At 37.3% G+C, this 27,241-nt stretch overlaps 1 protein-coding gene across 3 annotated transcripts in view; it reads right to left on the bottom strand.

Annotated features, from left to right (window-relative positions):
* Positions 1-27,241, bottom strand: part of SUGCT (succinyl-CoA:glutarate-CoA transferase) — a 750,432-nt gene that overhangs the window by 708,188 nt on the left and 15,003 nt on the right. For 2 of the 3 annotated variants that reach the window (XM_053218654.1, XM_027071610.2), the window contains exons 2-5: positions 13,724-13,775; positions 12,998-13,071; positions 4,724-4,809; positions 3,393-3,443 (exon numbers count right to left, since the gene is read on the bottom strand). In XM_053218654.1, the coding sequence (XP_053074629.1) occupies positions 3,393-3,443; positions 4,724-4,809; positions 12,998-13,071; positions 13,724-13,775 (263 nt within the window). Of the gene's footprint in view, positions 1-3,392; positions 3,444-4,723; positions 4,810-12,997; positions 13,072-13,723; positions 13,776-17,696; positions 17,795-27,241 lie in introns of those variants that run through there. The other variant, XM_053218653.1, reaches the window with a different exon arrangement.

The raw sequence follows: 27,241 nt of genomic DNA, 5'->3' as shown, positions 1-27,241 counted from the left end.
ATGTGATAGTTACCTCAGTAGAGACCAAATGTTTACTGCATTTCCCTGATACAATGATCTACCAGGAAATAAAGGGAGAGAAGAAGACTAGTTCCCAGTTTTACTGGTATTATATCCTCTTCCTCATCTAAGTGCTTACAAATCATTGAAAAAATCTATTCTAGAATCTGGCCCAGAATAAAAAGCAAGCACAATTTTGTATGACTTAGAGAACCTACTATCTTTTTTCTTTCTGAAAGGAGATAAAAAAAATTCTTCCCTCTAGTCACAGAGTAAATAAGAACTAAAATTCATTTGAAATATAGAGTATCTAATTCTGAGTTATCTTTATTAGATGTAATTTAAGAACAGACTAGAGATCAGAAATAGTACAGTAATTTTTTAAATGTTATATCAAATAATGTGCTTACTGGTAAGAAATGTATTCTAAAAGATTTAAGTGCCAAGTTTCATGATATCTCCCACTTTAAAATAGTTCAAACACACACACACACACACACACACACACACACACACACAGGTAGGTACACATATGTAAATATGCAAATATAGCAAAATATTAAAATTATTACATGTAGGATAGGGTTATTGAAAGTTCATTATACTATTCTTTCAACTTTTCTGTACGTTTGAATTTTTCATAATAAAATGTTTGAAGAAAATAAAATCCATGACATTGCTCTATGGACCATAATATGTGCACACAATATGGATATTGTGACTATTGACTAACATAGAGAATTATTTGAAATATAAATGACATATTAGAAAGTTATCAAATCATATTGCCATGAAAATACCAGGCTCTACATAGATTTTCGAAGCAGAGTTTTGTTTTTTGCACAAGCTGTTTTTGGTTAGCCTTGTACAAAGGAGTCATATTTTTTGGAGCTCTCATGTATCCAGCTGATTGGTTTGTAAGCTACTTTGGAACTATTTCTATAAACTAAACTCATTATGTTAGCAATCATAGCCACCACGGTCTGTATACAGAGGTTGTTTTACTACTCTTAAGCTAAAAGAGAAATCCATGCCAGAAAGATTAAAAAGACTAAGCAAAAGATAATTTTTCCCCTAGGCAATAAGATACATAACATGAATGGTACAACCAGCAATGGATATGAATAATGTCCCCATACAATCTATTTAAGTTTAATATGAGTTGAAATGTACTTTATTGTTATCAATCAGACATGAAGAGAAATCAAGCCCATGATGAAATTTATTTAAAGTTGTTACAGTATAGTAGAAAACTGGCAAGATCCAAGGAGAATTAGAAGCAAGTCCTGGAGATTCATTTACTTTGGTCTGAACTACACAAGCAGGTCCAAAATACTCAAATGTACATTTATGTCTTAGTATCAAGAGTTATGAACTCCACCCAAATACTGCCTCATTGAGAAGCTCTAATGAAATTGCAAAGTATGGGTTTAATCAAATCTGAAACCTTGACTTTTGAGGATAAAATATCAGAATGCCCTGAAATAGAAGCAAAGAAGCAGGAGCTATGAACACTAAAGATGAAACTGAGAGACAGGACAGAAAGAAGAATTGAGGCAAGAACAATTGCCTAAAACAAAATTAAATAAAATCAACTAACCACTGAAGAGAAAATAAAAAGAATGGTCTGAGAATGCAGACAATGGGAATTGGGTTCAAAGTGAGGGTAGGCCATTGCAGAAAAAATAGAGCAGGGCAACAACAATGGAGAAAAATTTAGAAAAATCAAACTACGGTTCAATTGAAAAAGAAAACAAACAAACAAACAAAAAAACGTAAGTTATACTGTAGAAAAGATATGTGGAAATAAGGCACTAAGATCAGGACAATTACCACGCCTTGTGTTCAAAATATATCTAGTAAACAAAAATTCTAAATTTGTTGGAATGACCCATGAGATCCAAAGCGGATGGTCACTGATTCTAATCCTAATGATTAAAAGAAATTATCTTTCAATCAGCCAGATAGATAAGGAAAGTAGCCAACAGAGCAATGATGTCAAAGTTGACGCTTTGATATGAAACAAATTTGGGGATTTGGTTCTCTAATCAAGTACATCCACTAGGGTAGATTTTAAACTTTAACAAAGACAGCAAGCAAGTTCTATCTCACATGATGAATCCAATTTCATGTGCATCAAGAACAACAATAATAGGGGCGCCTGGGTGTCTCAGTCGGTTAAGCATCCGACTTTGGCTCAGGTCATGATCTCACGGTCCGTGAGTTCGAGCTCTGCGTCGGGCTCTGTGCTGACAGCTCAGAGCCTGGAGCCTGCTTCAGATTCTGTGTCTCCCTCTCTCTCTGACCCTCCCCTGTTCATGCTCTGTCTCTCTCTGTCTCAAAAATAAACATTAAAAAAAATTTTTTTAATAAAAAAAAGAACAACAATAATAGCTAATACTTAATGAGTACTAACTATGGCAAACACTCTTCTATATATTTTACACATATCAACTCAATTCTAACAAGTTTCAGACGCAGGTACTATTATTATCCCCATTTTACTGGTAAGGAATGAAGGGCATAAAGATGTTAACTAAGGGGCGCCTGGGTGGCTCAGTCAATCTTCCAACTCTTGATTTCAGCTTAAGTTATGATCTCACGGCTGTGAGATCGAGCCCCCATGTCAGGCTCCATGCTGAGCATAAAGCCTACTTGGGATTCTCTCTCTCTTACCCTCTCTCTCTGCCCCTCCCCTGCTCATTCTCTCTAAATAAACAAACAAACATTTTTAAAAAAAATGTTAAGTAACAATCAAAAAATAAACTTAAGTAACCTACCTGCAGTCACATAGCTAGTAAGTAGAGAAGGCAGGAATTGAATCTCAGCACTGGAACACTAAGGTGTGCACCAAACCATCACACAATCTTGCCTCTCAAGAAAAGATGCTCAGATTAGGTCTGGATATATTAGCCATCTGAATAAGGGTTAGAAAAAGCTTGAGCTCTCCAGTGATGTGACCTGGGTTGAAATTCCAGCTCTTCCCTTTACTAGCTATGTGATCTTTGGAGCAACACTTGAGCCCCATGAAGCTCATTTCCCTCCCATGAAAATGAGGATCCTAAGACTTCATTTACAAATAAAATTCTGAGGATTTGAGGAGATATACTGTAAGTGCCCAAGCCTAAGATCTGATGCAGAGCAGGGATTCAGTCAATAGTAGCTAGTATTAACTGAACACTTACACACTGTAGAGAAACATTATACACAACATATGAGAAATTATAAAGCATATTTTACTTACGATAAAAGTAAAGTTAAATTCCCAAATGGCATTCATAGCAAAATTAGAGATTGCAAATGAAATAAATTTTTAAAACACTTTTACTCTGATGTTCAAATCCCCAATTACAACCCAAGTGACAAGATGCCTTCCATAGAGCATACTGTACCTCTTTGATGATTTTCACCCCTCTTGGATCCTTGATATTAACAGCTATACTCTAAAAATTAAAATATATATATCTTAAAATAGTATCATAAATGTTTTTCATAGTACTAACAGTTCAATAAGGGAGCCATCAATAGCATAGATTCTCTTCTTAAAACAAATGTATTTTCCTCATGAAGAAACATTTAAATTATCTTTACTGATTTTATTTGCAATGCAGATATGTTAGGATGATAGCAAGTGTCATAGACTCTGGGTCTGGAGTTCTCTCTTGTCCAGCAAGAAACTGGGACACAGGATTAAAAATGCAAGTGAAGCTAATGTCCAGGAGGAGACAAAAGCCTGAGTAAGGGTCCTTGCTCTGTTTTTCTTAGGATCAGAAGGCTTAAAAATGTGGTGATGGATGTGCACAAAGAGACGATGGATCATGAATATTACCTCATGGACATGAGAGAAAGGAGATTTTGAATATATGTGGTGTTAGGGGTTTGGGTCAATACAAAACAAAATCCTGGCTCCAGGCAGAAGGTTGTTTACAGCAGACATGAGGCCCCACCTCTGTTTGCCTAAACTGGCCTAGGGGACAAGAGCATGCTATCTCAGGGTCAACAAAGTATCTTTCTTTTGCTAGTTAGCAACTTCGCTGGCCCATAGGGGTCTACACCTCTATTTACCTGTTTACCTAATTTGGTCCTTCCTTCTGTGAAAGCAGCTTTCTGCTATTGTACTAAGTTGGGGGGGGAGGGGGTTTCCACCCTGAATACCTAATCTTGTTTACCTCATCTTGGATGTTTTCATCCTAAAATTCCCTATTCCTATACCTTTGTCCTATACTGGGGGCCTTTGCCCTGTTTACCTAATCTTATTCACCTAATCTTGTTTACCCAAACTTGGGTGTGTACATCCTATGGCTTTCTAATTCTTTATGCCTAGTTAACCCATTGATGAAAGCTCAGGGAAGTCCTAAGCTTATTCCCCACAAGCAAGGATTATACAAAAAATTTTTCAAACTATATCAAGTGTTAGGCAATTAGCAATCTCCAAAAGAATGAAATGTAGAGAATCAAATGATTTCTTCCTCTAATAAAATTATTCCATTATAAACCATTACAAATTCTTATGAAATTTTTAAGTTAGTCGAGAAGGAATATTAGTTTCAAAAAAACTCTATTGTTTCTATTTGGTAACTGGTGAATGAATAAAATTTCATCTTATTTGGAATATTATTTATACATACAAAAAAAAGGGTAGAAATGAATGAACCAAGGTAATACCTAAAGTTTTATTATTACAAGAAAATTATACAAAAATCAAAGAAAGAAATATTCTTACTTTTTTATTTCGATTAACACTGAGAAAATAAGTACTTTCTGTCCCCACAAAAGGTGGCCCCCAAGTTCGTGTATCATCACCAGCTCCTGAAAATAACAGTATGAGCTATTAATCTTTATCTCTGAAACATCATAAGACATTCAAACCAACCCATCATATACATTCACAGATGCCTAAACAAAATCAGCTCAATTCAGTGGAACTGGCAATCTAGAGGGGCCATAAGAACTTGCTGGAACTGTCCAAACTCAACCTGCTCATGTTAATAATGAAATCCTTCCAAATCATCTTTCACTAGAAGCCATTCCTAAAAGTCAAAATCCAGAAAGAAATGCCCTACTAGCAGTCTTTAGATTTAATAAATAGCAAATCTGAAAAAAAAAATTAATAAATGGCAAATCTAAAAGAATCACTCTCAATTTTTGGCAAGCAAGTTGGTCAGCTCTTTGGGTGTTTCTCAGCATTAAATGTACAAAGAAATGCTGAGTCTGCAAAAGATTTTTGTTAAATATTATTTAAACCAGAATAATGGTAAGTGAGATTTTATAATAAAATGGCATCTTAAGAACAATGATAAATAAATAAATCTATAAATTTTTGTGAAATCCCAGAAATAAACCAAGCATATATGGTCAACTAATATTTAATGATTTAAATAAAATCAACTAACCACTGAAGAGAAGATAAAAAGAATGGTCTGAAAATGAAGACAATGAGAATTGGGTCCAAAGTGAGGGTAGACCATTGCAGAAAAATAGAGCAGGGCAACAACAATGGAGAAAAATTTAGAAAAATCAAACTAAGCTTCAATTTGACAAGAGAGCCAAGAACACTCAATGAAGAAAAGATAGTCTTTTCAACAAATGGTGCTGGGATAATTGGATATTCACATGTAAAATAATGAAACTGAACCTATATCTTACACCACACATCACTCACAAAAATTAACTCAAAGAAGGGGCGCCTGGGTGGATCAGTTGATTTAGCGTCTGACTTCAACTCAGGTCATGATCTCATGGTTCGTTAGTTCAAGCCCTGTGTCAGGCTTCGTGCTGACAGCTCAGAGCCTGGAGCCTGGAGCCTGCTTCAGATTCTGAGTCCCTTCTCTCTCAACCCCTCTCCCATTCATGCTCTGACTCTCTTACTCTCTCTCTCTCTCTCTCTCTCTCAAAAATAAACAAACCTTAAAACAATGTTTTAAATTAACTCAAAATGAGTTAACTGAGTTAAATGAGTTAAAGACAACTTTAAGACCTAAAAGCATGAAGCTCCTAGAAAAAACAAAGGAACAAAGTTCCTTGACATGGGTCTTGGTTAATGATTTTTTTTGGATTTGACACCAAAGTACCAAGCAATAAAATCTAAAATAAACAAGTGAGACTGCATCAAACTGAAAAGCTTCTGCACAGCAAAAGAAACCATTTCACTTTGTTGAAGTGAAAAGACAACTTACAGAATGGGGAAAAAATATTTGCAAATCATATAGCTCATAACAGGTTAATACCCAAACATCTAAAGAACTCACACAAGTCAACAGCTAAAAAACAAATAACCCAATTAAAAAATGGGCAAAAGGGGGCACCTGGGTAGCTCAGTCAGTTAAGTGTCAGACTTCAACTCAGGTCATGGTCTCACAGCTCCTGAGTTCAAGCCCCGTGTTGGGTGAGCTTAAGCCCCACTTCAGGTGAGTCCCACTTCTCTCTCTTTCTACCTCTCTCTCTCCCTCTCTCTCTGCTCCTTGCTCACATGCACCCTCTCTCTCTCTCAAAAATAAATGAATAAATACATAAACAAACAAATTTTTTTAAATGGGCAAAGGACCCAAAAAGACATTTTTCTAAAGATAGACAAAAGACCAACAGGTACATAAAAAGAAGCTCAACATCACTATTCATTGCAAGAATGCAAAATAAAACCACAACCTCACACCTGTTAGAATGGCCACCATCAAAAAGACAAGAGACAACAAATGCTGGCAAGAATGTAGATAAAAGGGAACCCTTGTGCACTGTAGGAATGTAAATCAGTACAGCCACTATGGAAAACAGTATGAAATATCCTCAAAAAATTAAAAATAGAACTACAATATGATCCAGCAATTCCACTTCCTGGAATATATCCAAAGGAAACAAAAACACTAACTCAAAAAGATATGCATCCTATGTTCATAGCAGCATTATTCACAATAGCCAAGACATGAAAACACCTGTGTCCATTGATGGATGCATGGATAAAGTTGCAATATGTATATATATATATATATATATATATATATATATATGTACACATATATATATATACACACACAGATATGTATATATATATGTATATATATATAGAGAGAGAGAGAGGGAGTATATACACAACTGTATGTACACACACACACACACACACACATACACACAATGGAATATTATTAAGCCATAAAAAAATGAGGAAACCCTCCATTTGGGACAACATGGATGGACTTGAAAGCATCATGCTAAATGAGATAACTCAGATAAAGACAAATATTGTATGATCTCATTTATATGTGGAGTTTTAGAAAATAAAAAACCAAATTCAGGGGCGCCTGGGTGGCTCAGTCGATTAAGCGTCCAACTTCGGCTCAGGTCATGATCTCACGGTCCGTGAGTTTGAGCCCCGTGTCAGGCTCTGTGCTGACAGCTCGGAGCCTGGAGCCTGCTTCGGATTCTGTGTCTCCCTCTCTCTCTGACCCTCCCCCATTCATGCTCTGTCTCTCTCTGTCTCAAAAATAAATAAACATTAAAAAAAAATTTAAAAAAACGCAAAAACCAAATTCATAAAATAAGAGATCTGACCTGTGGTTACCAGAGGTAGAGGGTGGGGGCAGGGGAGATTGGAGGAAGGTGGTCAAAAGGTACAAACTGCCAGACATAAGGTCAAGTAAGTATGAGGGATATAATGTACAGCATCATGACTATAGTTAACACTGCTGTATGCTATACAGGAAATTTGTTAAGAGAGTAAATCCTAGGGGCATCTGGGTGGCTCAGTCAGTTGAGTGTCTGACCTTGGCTCAGGTCATGATCTCAAGGTTCGTGAGTTCGAGCCCCACATCGGGCTCACTGCTGTCAGCCTATCAGTGCAGAGCCTGCTTCAGATCCTCTGTCCCCCTCTCTTTGCCTCTCCCCTGCTTGCACTCTCCCAAAAAATAAATACTAAAAAAAAAAAAAAATTGAGAGAGTAAATCCTAATAGCTCTCATCACAAGAAGAAAATTTTTTCCTTTTTTCTTTTCTTATCATGTCTACAAGAGAAGAGGGATGTAAGCTGAACGTATTGTGGTAAGAACGCGATAACTAAGTATATAAATTAAACCATCATGTTCTGTGCCTTATACTTACACAGTGATGTGTGCTAATTATTTCTCAATACAATTGGGGAAAAAATTTGTGTTATATGGGCACCTGGGTGGGTAAGTCATTTAAGTGTCCAACTCTTGATCTTAGCTCAGGGTCCTGAGTTCAACTCTTGATCTGATCTCAGGGTCCTGAGTTCAAGCCCCACATTGGGCTCCACACTTGGTGTGGAGCCTACTTAAAAAAAAAAAAAAATGTGTTATAAAAAATCAAAAAAGGCAAAATAAGTAAATGAATAGCATATTTATTTAATTTAAAATACTATTCTAGAATAAAATTTTACTCATCTAGGTCTTGCTACAAAGTAAAAGTTTAAAACCATCAAAATATAGGGTGTTTTCTTCTGAACATCTACTTCAAGTCATATGTTTGTGTTAGATTCAAAGACAACACTGTAGAGTTACAGAAAAAAAGTTTCCTTTGCACAAAAAGCCACTGACAACATAGACAGAGCTCAGAAAATGAATCAAGGATTAAATGGCACAAAATAGTATCACTTAAGAATTTTATAAAGTCTGATTAAATATTGATATTAGAAACTAATCATATAGGTAATTACAGTTAAAGTATTTATCTCTAGCCCCCAAGAAGAGAGAACTTGAGAATGAATTAAAGTTTAAATTCTGATCTCACCTAAATGATATAATTAATCTATTGGCCCAGTAGACTTTACCCACTGAAACTAATCAAGAAAAGCAAATACAGCCTTTTGGAAAACAAAACAAAGGCCAAAGAACAGACTTGGGAAGGAAGGAAGGAAGGAAGGAAGGAAGGAAGGAAGGAAGGAAGGAAGGAAGGAAGGAAGGAAGACAAACCTCATAAGAGAAAGAGAGGACACAGGCCAGAGGAGAAAAGAAGCATTAGTTCTAACTGGAGATGAACCAATAACAACACAAAGCAATCAGTGGTAAGTATCAAAAGGAATGGCATGCCCAAAACACCAGGGGAAAAATAAAACTACAAGATCCCAGAAAGGCAATCTTCTAGTAATAAACCAATTAGAGGCTTCATGGAAAAGGTATGTGTGAATCTGGACCTTCAGGATCAGACAGGACCTCACAGAGTCAAGAGAAAATCCAGCCACTTCCATTTTTTTAAGGCTCCCAATATATTAATTTTTTTAATAAAGCAATGCCAACATAAGGCTAAAATTAAATAATTTTAAATGTTTACATTCATCTCAGGTGGAGATATTGTCAGGAATCTAAATTGAAGGCCTACAGGGCTTTCCTGCCCCATCTGTCTTTGGGAAGTATCCAGGGCTTTGGAGAGGATCAATGGCCTCTCTAAAGAATCAGTGCTGATGGGCGCGCCAGGTGGCTTAGTTGGTTAAATATCCGACTTCGGCTCAGGTCATGATCTCACGGTTGGGAGCCTACTCTGGATTCTGTGTCTCCCCTTGTCTCTGCCCCTCCCCTGCTTTCACGCTCTCTCTCTCAAAAATAAGTAAACATTTAAAAAAAAAAAAAAGAATCAGCACTGATGGCACATGACAGGATATAAGGGCTAAAGGTTACAAACTGGGAAAACTGGCAGTTTGAGAGATGTCTTATTTGACTAACACATAATTTAAAGTTTTTAACTAGCTGCCATGATTTCAAAATCTGGAGATCTCATATAAAATTTCAGACTGCCTTTCTTAAATGATATTTCAACACATTCAAGACACTCAGCAAGTATTTATTGGGTACCAACTGTGTCACAGACACTGCTCTATGCAGAGCAGACACAGCAGTGACCAAAAGATCAACACCCCTGCCTTCATATCCCTGCCTACAGGGGATAATCCAGGAACCCCAGTCACATCATCTGCTGCCCTACACTGTCCACTTCACTCAGCTAGGTTACAGACTAAGGTAACTCTACAGAAAGAAGGAGAAGAAAATTTATTTGCTCTTTGATTATAAAAATAAGAATAGTCCAAGTCCCAAGTCCCAAAACTGTAACCAATTCTATGTAATTAAAGAACAGGAGAAGCAGACATGAGAAAAGGCTAGTTCTCTACTGAACTTTGATAACTCTGCCAAGCCACTTCGCCTCAGATCTGGGTTGAACAACTACCTCAAAAACCCAAAACTGTTAAATACACAATATGAACAATAAAATGCATTGGGCAGAAGGGTTAAGGGAAAGAGAGTAATCAGTCAGGCAAAAAGCAATGAACACCTACCTGCTAGCAGCAAAGCTTGCTACCAAGTGTAGGACTGTGGAATGCCTACACAAGGAAGGTGCCCCCCACTGAAAAACCGAAAAAGTACAAAGGAGAAATAAGGCCCACGTAAACAGGGGATAATGATCTCTAAAATTAATATAAATACAAATATGTAGACCAGTGATCAACTGAAATAGCAAGAGAGAGAAGATCAGATGCTCTACCTAGGATTAGAAGACCTAACAGCTAAAATTACAAAGTGCTGTCGTGTTGAAATTGCATAACAGTGTGGAAATTAAAGTTTTATGAAATGTGGAAAAGAAAAAACAGATATTCAGCTAGAAAGTAAACATGTAGCCAGCATGTAGCCAGCAATGACCAAAAGTGGTGAACAACACTATCTAGATAATTGAAGCATTATCCCTGAAAGCAGGAGCTACCACCTGGAGCCTGATAAACACAGGGTCTGATTATACAACAGAATAATATGTAATATTCCCCATGCTGATCAGAGAATCTTCTGCTAATTTGCTTCAGCCTCCTAAGAAATCTATTTATCAGGAAGATGAATCTTCCACACCAAGTATTCTATTTTATGGCATTTAATCACTTATGGGAAATTAATAAGGTGATGTAATAAACTCGACTCTTATGGTGTTACAGATATACTCACACTATTCAAGGGTAGACCATTTTCACTAATTTAGTAATTCTGTTCCAGATCCATATGGATCCGATCTTGAAGAACAAATAATAATGCTAACTTTTAAAACCTTCCAAAACAATAGGATGATGTAGAGGATATGGAGAATATGGACTGTGCCCTTCAAGTGCTTGCAGGAGAGAAAGAGCATACAACATGACACTTCCAATACCAGCATGAGCTCAACACCAAAATACTGAGAAAGCACCAAATAAAAGTGAGAATTATGTACACAGAATAGGTTTATCTGGTGGACAAAGGGGAAAGAAAAAATAGGAAAGATGTCAGATGAAAAACAAATACAAAGAATTGATCTCAGCTTCGGTGTTTCTTGCTCAAAATCTTGAAAATCATATAATGAGAAAATGTTTCTTTTACTAGAAAGAGAAAAGAATGACTTGGATTGGAGTATCTGGGTTCCTTTTGGAAGGACTTGGATTCCTTTCCCTCTCTCCTTGTGTGTGCTAAAAGGGAAGACCCTTTTACCCTCCCTCCTCCTCACGTTCCCTTCATCCCACAGCGAGGGAATGTGGCGGGGTCGACTCTAACTTCAGTCTCAACAGTAAGGTTTGTATGGGGCTAGGGAGAGCCAGGACCAGACCTGAGCGCCTGGATATTCCTTATTACCTGTGTGACTTCGGACAAACTGCTTTATCTTCCTTTGTCTCTGTCTTTTCATTTATTTTTTTAACTTTTTTAAAACTTATTTTGAGAGAAAGAGAAAGAGAGAGAGCAGGCACCAGAGATGGGCAGAGAGACAGAGAGAGAAAGAATCCCAAACAGACTCCATGCTGTCAGCACAGAGCCTGACTCAGTGCTCCATCCCACGAACTATGAGATCATGACCTGAGCCAAAACCAAGAGTCACTCAACCAACTGAGCTACCCAGGACCCCTGTCTTTTCATTTATAATCGAGGAATAATAACAGCAACCCATAAGGCTGTTGTAGAGATTAAATAAATTAATATAGGCAAAGTGCTTTGAACTGTATATGGTACTCTGACAAGTGTTAGCATCTGTTACTACAAGCTGCATCTCAGTTTCTACCAGAGGCTTTCAGGTGTGTGTGAAGGACCCAACTTAAGCCTTAGCCCTTGGCACTTATAAAAAGTAAAAAGAGGGGTGCCTGTCTTCGGCTCACGACATGATCTCGCAGTTCGTGGGTTCCAGCCCCATTTCAGGCTCTGTGCTGATAGTGCGGAGCCTGGTTCGGACCCTGTCTCCCTCTCTCTGCCCTTCTCCCCACCCCCACCCCCTGGTCATGTGCACATGGGCACAAGCTCGCACGCTCTCTCTCTCTTTCAAAAATAAAATTTAAAAAACACTTTAAAAAAGTGAAAGGAAATCATTAGTATAGGTTCAGAGGAAAGTAAGGAATGGAGGAAAAAAAACAAACATTTCAGTCAATTCTCTCCTCATTCCACATATAGGTACATGGATATTTCAAAAACCAGTTAAAAACTGTTATTAGAGTGCTTGGGTGGCTCAGTTGGTTAAGCATCCAGCTCCCGAGTTGGGCTCCATTCTGACAGCACAGAGCCGGCTTGGGATTATCTCTCTCTCTATCTCTCTCTCTGCCCCTCCCCTGCTTGAGCTCTCTCAAAATAAATAAATACACTTAAAAACAAAAAACAACAACAACAAAAAACATTAGTTTGCAGCGCCTGGCTTGCTCAGTCAAAAGAGCATGAGAGGCTTGATCTCAGGGTCGTGAGTACAAGCCCCATGCTAGATATAGAGGTTACTTAAAAATAAAATCCTAGGGGCACCTCGGTGGCTCATTTAGTTATGCATCCGACTTCCGCTCAGGTCATGATCTCATGGCTCTGTGCTGACAGCTCAAAGCCAGGAGCCTGCTACAGATTGTTTCTCCCTCTCTGCCCCTCCCCTGCTCAAGCTCTGTCTCTCTCTCTCTCTCTCTCTCTCTCTCTCTCCATCAAAAATGAATAAACTTTAAAAAATAATAATAATAAATAAAATCTTTAAAAAAACTGTATTAGTCTGTTTCTATGTTTTAAAGGGAGTAATAGCTTTACCTGGTCTTTCCACTTTTATAACTTCTGCTCCAAGATCTCCTAAATTCATAGTAGCAAAAGGTCCCGCCAGTACTCTACAATATTAACAATGACAAGTAATCACCACCTTGAAGATGTTTATATTAATTCTTTTCTTAATAATCCATTAACACAGACAAGCTCATATAATGCTAGCAAGATTTAAAATTGTTAAAACTGTTCAGAATTGCAATTTGACCTTATGTATTAAAAGCTTTAAAAAGTATACTGATGCAGTAATTCCACTTTCAGCATTCTATCCTGAGGAAGAAATCCTAAGATTTCCTGAGGCAAAGATTGATGAACAAGGAATTGTACATCAGGAAGGAAGCCTAATTCATAACAGTGAAATCTTGGGGGATGAGTAATTATGTGACAACCATATAATAAAATATCATCTTACATTTTTGTTGAATTTTTAATGACATGGAAAAATACTCAGAATATAACATTATCTTTTAAATGTGGGTAAAAACTGTAATTTCAGTATGGTTCTAATTTTTGTCTTTAAAAATAATATATAAATATGCAGATTGAAAAAAATGCAAATATTATACTAATTATCTCTTAGAATGATAAAATTATACCATTTTTTTAATTTTCTTTTCTAAAATTTTAATAGTAAGCATTAAAACCCAAAAATGAATGAATGTTTTTTTGAAAGAAGGGAAAATTCAATCACCAAAACATAGATAAACCAATACAAACCTTGTTAGATCCAGAATTTTTACACCCTCCAGTGGCTTCATATTGTCAGTATCTGGCAAAACACAGAAAATATTTTAAGAGCATTGATGACGAATTTTCAGAAGGAAAAGTGAAAATTGTTAATATTCTGTTTTAAGTAATCTCTATTACTACCAAAACTATATTTTTTTCCTTTACTATATTTCTGCTTTATATGTAACACAGAAACTTTTGACCTGATCCAGTTAAGTCAATCTGTAAAAATTACAACCTCTAATACCCTATTAATAAAGTCCACAGTTACACCTAAGATAATTTGTCTAATGAAAAATAAGGATTTTTAGGGCACTGTGTCAATACAGTTTGTAACAAATTATACTCTGGTGGAGGGATATGGATAATGGAGGTGTGTGTAGGCAAGGGGTATATGGGAAATCTCTGTACCTTCCTCTCAATTTTGCTGTAAACCTGAAACAGCTATAAAAAAAATAAAGTCATAAAAAATAAATAAAAAGTGAACTAAACAACAAAAAATTACTAACAACTAAAAAAGAACAACAAAGACCTCCACATATTTATTCTACACTTCAGACAGGGAGAAAATATGAATTTTTAAAGTTTATTAAATAATTTATTTACAGAAAACATTTACATATAAAAAATATGTGTATTTCCTTTTTCTCTTCACCCACCAGCTATAAAAATTAGCAGATAGGTCAATAATTGTATCATTAATTCACTAAAAATATTTAACATCAATACTAAATCACAAAGTCAAATTCTAGCCAAATGGCTTACAAAGTTTAGATCATGATGACTGAGATCAAGCTGAATTTATGGGGAAAAATGGTGAACTACTGGTTCAATACATTTTTTATTTATTTTTTTTTCAACGTTTTTTTTTTTTTTTTAATTTTTGGGACAGAGAGAGACAGAGCATGAACGGGGGAGGGGCCGAGAGAGAGAGAGACACAGAATCGGAAACAGGCTCCAGGCTCCGAGCCATCAGCCCAGAGCCGACGCGGGGCTCGAACCCACGGACCGCGAGATCGTGACCTGGCGGAAGTCGGACGCTTAACCGACTGCGCCACCCAGGCGCCCCTGGTTCAATACATTTTTTAAATAGACTTTTTTAGAGAAGTTTTTAGATTCACAGCAAAACTGAGCAGAAATTACAAAGAATTCTCACGTACTTCTTTTCCCCACATGTGCCCAACATCGCCCATTTTGAACATCCCTCACCAGAGTGACACATTTTTCACAACTGACAAAGTTACCCTGACACATCACTATTGCATACTTTAGAGTTCACTCTTGCTCTCGTACATTTTATGGGTTTAGACAAATGCATAATGGCGTGTATCAAACATTATAATACACAGAATACTTTCACTGCCCTAAAAATCCTCTCTGCTCTGCCTATTCATCCCTTCCTCCCCACCTCAAACTCCTGTAATCCAATCTTTTTACTGTATCCACAGTTTGCCTTTTCCAGAATGTCATATGGTTGGAATCATACAGTAGTAGCCTTTTCAGATTGGCTTCTTTCACGCAATAATATTCATTTAAGTTTCCTCTGTGGCTTGACAGATCATTTCTTTTCAGTGCTGAATGATATTCCATTACCTTAATAGACCAGTTTATTTATCCATTCACCTACTAAAGGGCACCTTGGTTGCTTCCGAGGTTTGGTGGTTACAAAGAAAGCTGCTAAAACATTGTGTGGAGGTTTTTGTGTGGACATTAAGTTTTCAATTCATTTGGGTAATTCTCAAGAAGTGCTGATTACTGAAAAGTGTGTTAAGAGTTATGTTTCATTTTCCACCCCACCTTCCAAAGTAGCTGTACCGTTTTGCATTCCCACTAGCAATGATTGGGAGTTCCTCACGTCAATACATTTTTTTAAAAATCTTAATGCATCTCCATCACCAGTGGATTAAGAATAAGAGTTACAGATTTACACATACACCACACATTTACACACATATCATTATAGTCTTGAGAAGGATCACAAGAGACACAACAATTCTTAGCTAGGAGTGTCCTCAGCTAAGAGGACATTACCTCAATGTTCTGGTAAGGAACATTGAAATTCCATATAGTGGGCACTTGCTCCTTGAAATCAGCCCATTCATTCTTTTAAAATAAGAAATTGCTGGAGCTCCTGGGTGGTTCAGTCAGTTAAGCATCAGACTTCAGCTCAGGTCATGATCTCACAGTTCGTGAGTTTGAGCCCTGCATCAAGCTCTCTGCTGTCAGCTCAGAGCCCACTTTGGATCCTCTGTCCCCCTCTCTCTCTGCCCCTCTCTCTCTCAAAAATAAACATTAAAAAAAGAAACATTAAAGGGGCACCTGGATGGTCCAGTCGGTTAAGCCTCCAACTCTTGATTTTGGCTCAAGTCATGGTCTCGCAGTTCGTGGGAGAGTGCACTTGCTTGCGTGAGCAGGGGAGGGGCAGTGGGAGAGAGAGAATCCTAAGCGGGGCCCCACTCTTGTCAGCACAGAGCCCAACATGGGGCTCGAACTCACGATGCTGGGATCCTGACTGGAGCTAAAATCAAGAGTTGGTCACTCAACCGACTGAGCCATCCAGGTGCCCCTCTTTCTTGTTCTGTTTTTGGTGGACCATATCCTCTAGAAATAATTTTCCCAAGAAGGGATGGGAAGGTAAAATTTTTCTGATTAAAAAGTTTCTTTTTTCTACCCTCACACAAGACTCATGGCTTGACTGGGTTTAGAATTTAAAAGAGAAATACATATTCCTTTCAAAAATTTTAAGGTTTTTGTTCCATTTTTATGTCTTAGCTTCCAGTACTGTTGAGAAGTTCAATGAGATTCTGTTAGCCAATCCTTTATATATGCTTGTTTCCTCCCTAGAGATTTTTCAGATCTTCTTTTGGCAGAGACAAAAAATCTTAGTGTTCCAAATTCTTACACTGATGTGCCTCGGTGTATGTTTTTAATTTATTTATTTGTTTTTAAATTTCTAGCACTTTGTCACCTTTTAAAATTTTTATTGTGGTTGAGACACAAAAACAGAAGAGAGAACATCAACAAATAGAACATCAACAAAGAGTCTCTCTCTCTTCCCCTCACTCTGCCCCTCCCTCCCTCTCAAAATAAGTAAACTTTAAAAATACCATTTAAAAAATGTTTGTGGAGGGAAAGAAAGGACAGAAAGATGAGGAGGAAAAAAAAGTCCTCATTTTGCCACAATGCATTAATAGATTGCCATAATGGAACACAGTGAAAAAACTACAGTCCCATTGCAGCAATATTACAGGTGGGGTTTCTTGGTGCCAAGATGGATGCTGCAGTGTTTATAACCTAATCTCATATGTGACATATTATCACAGCTACCATATGCTCTTAGTCACATAGGCCAACTCTGGTGCAGTATTAGGGAGTACTCCATACACAAGGGTGTATGAGGAGGTAAGAATCATTGCAGCCATCTTGGACACTGGGTAATACACTCATAGTGGTTTCAATTTGTATTGCTGTGATGACAAGTGACATTGAGCACATTTTCATGTTTATTGGCCATTATCATACCTCTTCTAGTAAACATCTGCTTGTGGGGCATCTGGGTAGCTCAGTCAGTTGAGCATCAGACTCTTGATTTGGGCTCCAGCCATGATCTTGAGGTTTGTGAGATCAAGCCCCAAGTTGGGCTCTGTGCTGAATGTGCAGAACCTGCATGGGATTCCCCCTCTCTCCCCCTCCCCCACTCATGCTCCCTCCCCCACAAATAAGTAAATAAATAAATGTTTTAAAAATAAATAAACATCTACTTGAAACTTGTGCCCATGTTTAATTCAGTTCCTTAAGGAGCCTACACAACATTGCTTCAAGCACCCTTACCATCCTTGTCACTTACACTGCAATATAAACATCAAGCTGATGAAGAGAGGCTATTGAGTTTTGTCCCCTATAAAATCAAGTTGCCTAACTTCAAATTCATTGTTACCCAACAACCTATTGCTCAACCCACCTCTTCCCAAAACAGCTATTGCAAATCTTCTCCACTCCATAAGTCTCCAAATCCCTTTCTTCTCTAGCTGCCATGTCAAATAGCTTTACTTGAAAATTCCTCTTTGGAAAAGAATTTTATCAATCCAAGAGAAAAGAACTAAAAATACTGATAGTAGTCATTGACACATAAAAGTCCAGCCATATCATATCACCCGACATTGAAACTTGTCAATCAAGAAACCTTGTTGTAGTGTTCTGGAGCTGCCATAACAAAATACCATAGCCTGAGTGCCTTCAACAATAGGAATTATTTTTTCATAGTTCTAGAGACTAGAAGTCCAAGATCAAGGTATCAGCAAGTTTAGTTTCTCCTGAAACCTCTCTCCTTCATTTGCAGATGGACACCTTCTTGCTGCCTCTTCACAGGGTCATCCCTCTTTGCACTACATCCCTGACATCTCTATGTTCTAACCTCTTCTTATAAAGACACCAACCAGTAAAGACCCACCCAAATAGCCTCATTTTAATGTAAGTATCTCTTTAAGGGAACTATTTCCAAAAACAGTCTGAGATGTGGGGGATTAGGACTTCAAGGTATAAATTGAGGGGGACAAATTCAGCCCATGACAAAGCTCGACCCATGCATACAGTTTCTAATCAGCTTTTTTTTTTTAATTTTTTTCTAATGTTTATTTATTTTTGAGAGAGATAGAGCATGAAAGGGAGAGGGGCAGAGAGAGAGGGAGACACAGAATCTGAAGCAGGCTCCAGGCTCTGAGCTGTCAGCACAGAGTCAGACACGGGGCTTGAACTCACAAACTGCGAGATCATGACCCGAGCGAAAGTCAGACACCAACCAAGTGAGCCACCCAGGCACCCCTCTAATCAGCTTTTTAAATGTCCATCCCCTATTGTATAAAAGAACAGTCAAAAAATCAGCAAGATATAGGGAAAACCTATATCAGGAAAGAAAGAGACCAAGGCAAACATGAAAAAGAAACTCAGAGCAAACAGATATAAGACAGGTAAACTACATTACAATTCCATCAATATGACATTCTTGAAAAGACAAAGGATAGAGATAGAAAACAGGTAAGAGTTGGGAGAGGCTGGGAATGAAGAGAGAATGACTGCAAGTTTTGAGAGGTGAGGGAAGTGTTCTATATCGTAATTATGGTGATGGTTACATGACTCTATATGTTTGCCCAAATTCACAGGACTACACGCCAAAAAGAATTTTACTGTATGCAAGTTTTATGTCCATAAAAAATTATCAATATTATCAGAAAAATGAAGAACTTGCACCTATAAAACAGAAAAGAACACTTGTAAAAAGTATTTAGAGAATGAAAATATGATCTTGGAACTTTAAAAAATGACAGAAGAATGAAAATGTAAGAGAAAGGCAGAAAGATAAAGATAAGAAAATTACCCAGGGGCGCCTGGGTGGCTCAGTTGGCTAAGTGTCCAACTTTGACTCAGGTGACGATCTCACAGCTTGTGGGTTCAAGCCCCGCGTCAGGCTCTATGCTGATGGCTTGGAGCCTGGAGCCTGCTTCAGATTCTGTGTCTCCCTGTCTCTCTCTGCCCCTCCCCCACTCACACTCTGTCTCTCAAAAATAAATAAACATTAAGAAAATTAAAAAAAAGAAAAAATAAAATCACTCAGACAGTAGAACAAAAAGAAATGATAAAAGTGAAAAATGGAGGAGAGGGGGAAAAAAAGAATCAGCCTAGGAATTCCAATAATACAGGTTTCTCAAAGAGTGAACAGCAAAAACAGAAGAGAGAACATCAACAAATAATTCAGATCAAGATCACAGAATTGAAGGATATGATTTTCCAGACTGAAAGGGCCCTTGCAGCACCTGGGTGCTGTAGTCGGTTAAGCTTCCAACTCTTGGTTTCAGCTCAGGTCGTGATCTCAGGGTCTTGATCTCAGGGTCATGAGATCAGGTCCCTCATAGGGCTCCGTGCTGAGCATGGAGCCTGCTCGAGATACTCTCTCTCCCTCTCTGCCCCTCCCCTCTATATCTCAAAAAAAAAAAGGAGGGGGGCTCTGCATGCCCTGCCTAGACTTTAAAAAGACACACCCCATTTTGAAAATATACATGCACCCTTATGTTTATTGCAGCATTATTTACAATAGCCAATATATGAAAGCAGCCCAAGTGTTCATCAATAGATGAATGGATAAAGAAGATATGATACACACACACACACACACACACACACACACACACACACACACAGTGGAATATTACTCAGCCTTAAAAAAGATGAGATCTTGCCATTTGCAACAACACGTATGAACTTAGAGGGTATTATGCTAAGTGAAGTAAGTCAGACAGAAAGACAAACATCACATGATTTCACTCAGAGATGAAATCTAAAAAACAAAATAAATGAATAAACAAACAAAAAGCAGAATCAGACCTATAAATACAAACTGATGGTTGCCAGAGAGGAGAGGGGGTAGGAGGATGGGCAAAATGGTTGACGGGGAGTTAGAGATACAGGCTTCCAGTTATGGAATGAGTAAGTCATGGGGATAACAGGCAAAGCATAAGGACTCTAGTTAACAATATGGTAATAGCATTGCATGGTGACAGATTATAGCTACATTTGTGGTGAGGGTAGTATTAACATACAGATTTGTCAAATCACTATACTGTATACCTGAAACCAATGTAACGTGTCAAATATACTCAAATTTTTAAAAATTAATTAAATCAAATTAAATTAATAACAATAAAGACACACACCAAGAATGAATAAGTCATGGGAATGAAAGGTACAGCATAGGAGGGGTGCCTGAGTGGCTCAGTCAGTTAAAAATCCAACTCTTGATTTCAGCTCAGGTCATGATCTCACTGTCAGTGCAGAGCCTGCTTGGGATTCTCTCTCTCCCCTCTCTCTCTCTGCTCCACTCCTGTGCTCTCTCTTTCAATCTCTCTCTCTCTCAAAATAAATACATAAACTTAAAAAAAAAAGGGTACAGGATAGGAAAAATGATAAATGGTGTTGTAATAGCACTGTACGGTGACAGATGGTAGCTACACTTGTGGTGAATATAGCATATATTAAAGTGGTCAAATCACAATATTATATACCTGCAACTAATGTAACATTGTGTCTCAACCACAATAAAAATTTTAAAAGGTGACAAAGTGCTAGAAATTTAAAAACAAATAAATAAATTAAAAACATACACCGAGGCACATCAGTGTAAGAATTTGGAACACTAAGATTTTTTGTCTCTGCCAAAAGAAGATCTGAAAAATCTCTAGGGAGGAAACAAGCATATATAAAGGATTGGCTAACAGAATCTCATTGAACTTCTCAACAGTACTGGAAGCTAAGACATAAAAATGGAACAAAAACCTTAAAATTTTTGAAAGGAATATGTATTTCTCTTTTAAATTCTAAACCCAGTCAAGCCATGAGTCTTGTGTGAGGGTAGAAAAAAGAAACTTTTTAATCAGAAAAATTTTACCTTCCCATCCCTTCTTGGGAAAATTATTTCTAGAGGATATGGTCCACCAAAAACAGAACAAGAAAGAGGGGCACCTGGATGGCTCAGTCGGTTGAGTGACCAACTCTTGATTTTAGCTCCAGTCAGGATCCCAGCATCGTGAGTTCGAGCCCCATGTTGGGCTCTGTGCTGACAAGAGTGGGGCCCCGCTTAGGATTCTCTCTCTCCCACTGCCCCTCCCCTGCTCACGCAAGCAAGTGCACTCTCTCTTGCTCTCCTCTCAAAATAAATAAATAAACACTTTTTAAAAAGAAATAAGAAGAGGGGCGCCTGGGTGGTTCAGTCGGTTGAGCATCCCACTTCGGCTCAGGTCATGATCTCGCAGTTCCTGAGTTCGAGCCCCACGTCAGGTTCTGTGCTGACAGCTCAGAGCCTGGACCTGCTTCGGATTCTGTGTCTCCCCTTCTCTGCCCCTTCCCTGCTCATGCTGTCTCTCTCTGCCTCTCAAAAATGGATAAATGTTAAAAAAAAATTTTTTTTAAGAAATAAGAAGATAAGGGATCCAGAAAATGAGGGATCTAAAGGAGAAAGTTGAAAGGAATCTTCAGAATGAAAGTAAAGAAAATACTAACACAATAGCTGAAATATCCTCATGGTTCAGTTGAGGGTGAATTAAGGACATATATTGAGAAAGTAAATAAAGAAGCCATACAAATATTAACACAAGGAAAAACAAAAAGGTGTGCAAGAGCAGCAATGTCATCCAAATCTGAAGAATAATTGTATAATCATAATGATGCAAATACTTGAATTCCGATCTAGCAAAATGTATGATTTGATAAGATAGAAAGTGTATGTGTAGTTGTTGGCATAGTGGTGAAAGAGAGCTAGTCTTTCTCACTACAGATTATTCCTAAAAACAAAAGCAAGAAGTAGCATTATAATTACATTACTTAGAGATTTGAAGGTAAAAGCTAAAAGAAACAGCTAAAAGAATTGACATTTGTTGTCTCTGGGAAAAAGGGGCAGAGAGGCATCAGAGGTTACTATTTTTCGTAATTAACCATATAGATGTGAAGTATATATAAAATATTGATTTTAAAAATTAAAAACTAGGGGCGCTTGGGTGGCTCAGTCGGTTGGGCGTCCGACTTCGGCTCAGGTCATGATCTTGCGGTCCGTGAGTTCGAGCCCCGCGTCGGGCTCTGTGCTGACAGCTCAAAGCCTGGAGCCTGTTTCGGATTCTGTGTCTCCCTCTCTCTGACCCTCCCCTGTTCATGCTCTGTCTCTCTCTGTCTCAAAAATAAATAAACGTTAAAAAAAAATTTAAAAAAAAACAAAAAATTAAAAAATAAACTATAAGTTATGTTAAATTCATGAGCGACAGTTGAGAAATCATTTTGCTGTACTGCCCCCTGCAATGTTTTGATAAATATTGCACTCTGAGGCTTTCCATTTAATTATTTACACACACTGCAGCAGCTTCAAAGGGAAATTATAGTCTATTGTCATAATTCGCAGATTCTGTATTTGAGGATTCAACTACTCACTAACTCCAAAATCAACATTTTCAGTGCTTTTGCAGTCATTCCAGGCCATGCACAGAATGCACAAAAATTTCAGTCACTTGATGTACATGTTCCCAGCAACACTCTTCTTGTTTTGCCTTGTTAGGCCTTCTTGTTTCAGGTCTCATACTGTAAACAAGTGTCCTTAGTGTGGTGTACTTAGTGTCACATTTTCACGTTTCTGTGCTTTTTTGTTGGTGATTTCACCATTTAAAATAGCCCCCAAGTCTAAGTCACCTGGGTGGCTCAAGTCGGCTGAGCATCCGACTTCGGCTCAAGTCATGATCTCATGGTTTGTGGGTTCGAGCCCCGTGTTGGGCTCTGTGCTGATAGCTCAGAGACTGAAGCCTGCTTCTGATTCTGTGTCTCCCTCTCTTTCTGCCCCTCCCCAGCTCGCACTCTGTCTCTCTCTCTCAAAAATAAAGAAGAAAAAAATTTTTTAAATAAATAAATAAATAAATAAATAAATAAAATGGCCCCAAGAGTAGTGCTGAAGTGCTGTCTGATGTTCTTAAGTGCAAGAAGACCATGATGAGCCCTATAGAGAAAATATGTGTTAGATAAGCTTTGTTCAGGCATGACTATAACTATATAAGTTATAATGCTATGGCCATGGATTCAATGTTAATGAATCAACAATATATATTAAATAAGGCAACTTTAAACAGAAACACCCATAATACAACATTATGTGTATTAACTGGTAGACAAAAATGTGTGACCAAAGACTTGCAGGAACTTGATCCTATATTTCCCCCAGGAGCAATGGTTCAGTATTCACTAATTTGGTGTTCACAGTTTATAGAACAAAACTACTTCTAATAACGAGAATTAACTGTATAAAAGAGGCAAGAGAAAGATCAGCACTACCTCAACCAGAAAGCCCTGACCGGCCTTGGGAAGCTTTCAAACAAACCTGAGTGCCATCATCAAAACACAGTTTGGAAGGGTGGGCCACAGGGGAAGAAAAGGTAAAGAAGATTTGATAAATTGATTCTAAAATTCATCTTGATGAGTATATGATCAAGAATAGCCTAGAAAAAAATTTTTGTGGGGAGAAGAATATTTAGCCTACAAGGTAAAAATAAAAGTGTAATTTTTAAAATAAGATATTAGCATATGAACAAAGAAACAGCCATACATAGAAATGAAAAATTATTACATAACAAAGAAGAAATCTCAAAGCAGTGGGAAAATGATAAATTATTTAAGTAACAGTGTTAGGAAAATTGATTATCCATATAGAAAAGAAGAAGTGTGATCTACACTTAAGTTCTAAGATCTAAATACAAATAAAATTTAAAGTAAATGAAACCATTAAAGAACGTTTGAGAAACTTAAAGTTCTTCTTATCTAAAAAAAAATTTGAAATTAAAACATCATCAAAGTTGACAGTTCTGACTACATAAAATTTTAAACTCAGTACAATGAAAGATACCATGATTAAACTTAAAAGATAAATAACATACAGGAAGAATGGAAATATTTGCAATAAAAATAAAAGACAAAGGTTTTTATGACATATAAAATACTGTTAGAAATCAGTAAGAAAGAAAGAATGGAAAAATTGGAAATATACACAGTCAATTCATAGATAAATAAAAATTTCTAGTATGCGTAACAAAAGACATGCATAGCAATTTCATCTACAATGAAAAGATGAAAGTTACAATAATAATAATATTTTTCTCACCAGATAGGCAAATATTTATAATACCCAATATTGGCAATGGGGTGGTGAAATGGGCACTTTCATACACATAAGTCACTAACAACTTTGTAGGGCATGAAAATTTTAAATGTTAGGGGCACCTGGTTGGCTCAGTCGGTTAAGCATCCAACTTCAGCTTAGATCATGATCTCGTGGTCTGCAAGTTCGAGTCCTACATCAAGCTCTGTGTTGTCATGACATTTCAGAGCCTGCAGAACCTGTTTCAGATTCTGTGTCTCCCTCTCTCTCTCTGTCCCTCCCCAACTCACACTCTGTCTCTTTCTCTCTCTCTCTCAAAAAATAAATAAAAACATTAAAAAAAATTTTTTTTGAATGTTAATATCCTCATACTAGGTTTTCCTGTTGTTGGCATCTAATTCACAAAACAATTCCACAAGTATGCCTAGACATGGGTAAAAAAAAAATGTTCATTGCAGAACCTTTTTGTTTTGATTTTCAGCTGTACTTCAAATGTTTTTCAATCAACATTGTTAAAAATAATTTACATATAATAAATTATACAATTAAGTTTTGACAGATATATATACTTGTGCAGTCACCTCCACAATCAAGAAATAGAACTCTCCATCCCCTGAAAGTTTCTTCCTGTGAAAGAAGATTCTTCCTTTGCAAACTACCTCTCCCTCCACTCTCAGCCTTAGGCAACCAATGATCTGCTTTCTGTTACTAAAATGTAGTTTGCATTTTCTAGAATTTTATGTAAATGAAATCACTTAATAGAGACTCTTGTATGTCTGGCTTCTTTCATAAAGCATTATAATTTTGAGATTCACTCATGTTGTTGCATTTTTATAAGTGAGTAGTATTCTACTATATGGATATACCACATTTGTTATGCATTCAGCTGTTGATGGGTCATTGAGTTGGTTCCAGTTTTAGGCTACAATGAATCAAACTGCTATGAACATTCATGTACAAGTCTTTGTATGAACATGTTTTAATTTTTCTTGGGTAAATACCTAGTGAAATGGCTGGGTAATATGCTAAGTGTATCTTTAACTTTCTAAGAAACAGCCAAACAGATCTTCCAAGTGGTTGTAAAACAGTGCATGTGAGTTCTAGATGCTTCACATCCTTGCAACACTGGAAATTGCTGTTATTTTCAAAGTTAGTCATTCTAATGGGTAGATATTTCTTGTTGTGGTTTTAATTTGCATTTCCCTGATGAATAATGATATTGCACATCTTTTCGTGTAATAATTGGCCATTCATACATCTTCTTATGAACTGCCCCACTATGTTTAATAGTGAAGCAAAATAGGGGCACCTGGATGGCTCACTTGGCTGAGCGACTGAATCTTGATTTCAGCTCAGGTCATGATCTCAGGGTCAAGCTCCCCAGTCGCTGGGTGAGGAGCCTGCTTAACATTCTCTCTCTCTCTCTCTCTCTCTCTCTCTCTCTCTCTCTCTCTCTCTCGCTGTGCCTCTCCCCTGCTCACACACTCTTACTAAAATTTTAAAGAAATAAAAATACTGAAGCAAAATATTGAAAACAATGCAAAAATCCACCAACAGGTGAAATGTTAAATAAGCACTGGCACATTCATACAACAGATTCTCACACAGATATTTTTAAAAATGAAACAAGGGTGCCTGAGTGGCTCAGTTGGTCAAGCATCCAACTTTGGCTCAGGTCATGATCTCACAGTTTGTAGGTTCGAGTCCTGACTGGACTCTGCCGACAGCTCAGAGCCTGGAGCCTGCTTCAGATTGTGTGTCTCCCTCTCTCTCTACCCCTTCCCGACTCACACACTGTCTGTCTGTCTGTCTCTCTCTCTCTCTCAAAAATAAATAAACATTAAAGAAAATTTAAAGGGAGCCTAAGTGGCTCAGTTGGTTGGGTGTGTGACTCTTAATTTCAGATCAGGTCATGATTTCACATTTCATGAGTTCAAGCCCCACACCAGACTCTGCACACACAGCACAGAGCCTGTTTGGGATTCTCTCACTCTCCCTCTCTTTCTGTCCCTTCCCCACTCGTGATCTAAATAGATAAATAAATAAATAAATAAATAAATAAATAAACAAACAAACTTTTTTTAATTTAAAAAAAAAAAAAGAAAAAAATGAAACAGACTTACATATCCTAACATGAAAAGTGGACCAATATATATATTTCTTTTTTTTTTTAATTTATCTTGAGAGAGAGAACGTGCACATGAGCAGGATGTGGGGGAGGGGCAAAGACAAGAGAGGGAGAGAGAGAATCCCAAGCAAGTTTTGCACTGTCAGCACAGAGCCTGACGCAGGGCTTGACCTCACCAACCGTAAGATCATGACCTGAGTCAAATCAAGAATTGGATGCTTAACCGATGGAGCCACTCAGTCACTGAGCCAGGTGTCACAACCAAGATATATTTCTAGTTAAAAAATAAAATCAAGTTATAGAATAAAATGCATAATACTATCCTATTTTATAAATATACATAATAGCATTAATAATATATGTTGGTAGTTGTAGAAGCATTCATGAAATTTTATCAGGGATTAAATCTTGGGAAAAGAAGTTATGGAGAACTTTTACCAGCTAAGTTCTGATTTTCTGTAATTTTGCTTAATTTTGATTATGTTTCTAATCAGCAAAAAAAAAAAAAAAGAAAAAGAAAAAACATACAGAATAAACAAAAACATTGGAAAAACATTTTCAAGAATAAAAACATAGAAAAAGACCTCAAATATGAGAGGATAGTTTGACATCATTAGGAATGAACGGACAAGTAATTCTCTTTGTTATATATGTCTCCAAAAATATTGGTCTTCTGTTCTCAAATCTCTTTTTAGGGTCCCTG

Source organism: Acinonyx jubatus, chromosome A2, assembly GCF_027475565.1.
Source record: "Acinonyx jubatus isolate Ajub_Pintada_27869175 chromosome A2, VMU_Ajub_asm_v1.0, whole genome shotgun sequence".
Lineage (NCBI taxonomy): Eukaryota > Metazoa > Chordata > Mammalia > Carnivora > Felidae > Acinonyx > Acinonyx jubatus.
Note: the sequence above shows the minus strand (reverse complement) of the source record. Positions and strands in the feature narration are given on the sequence as shown.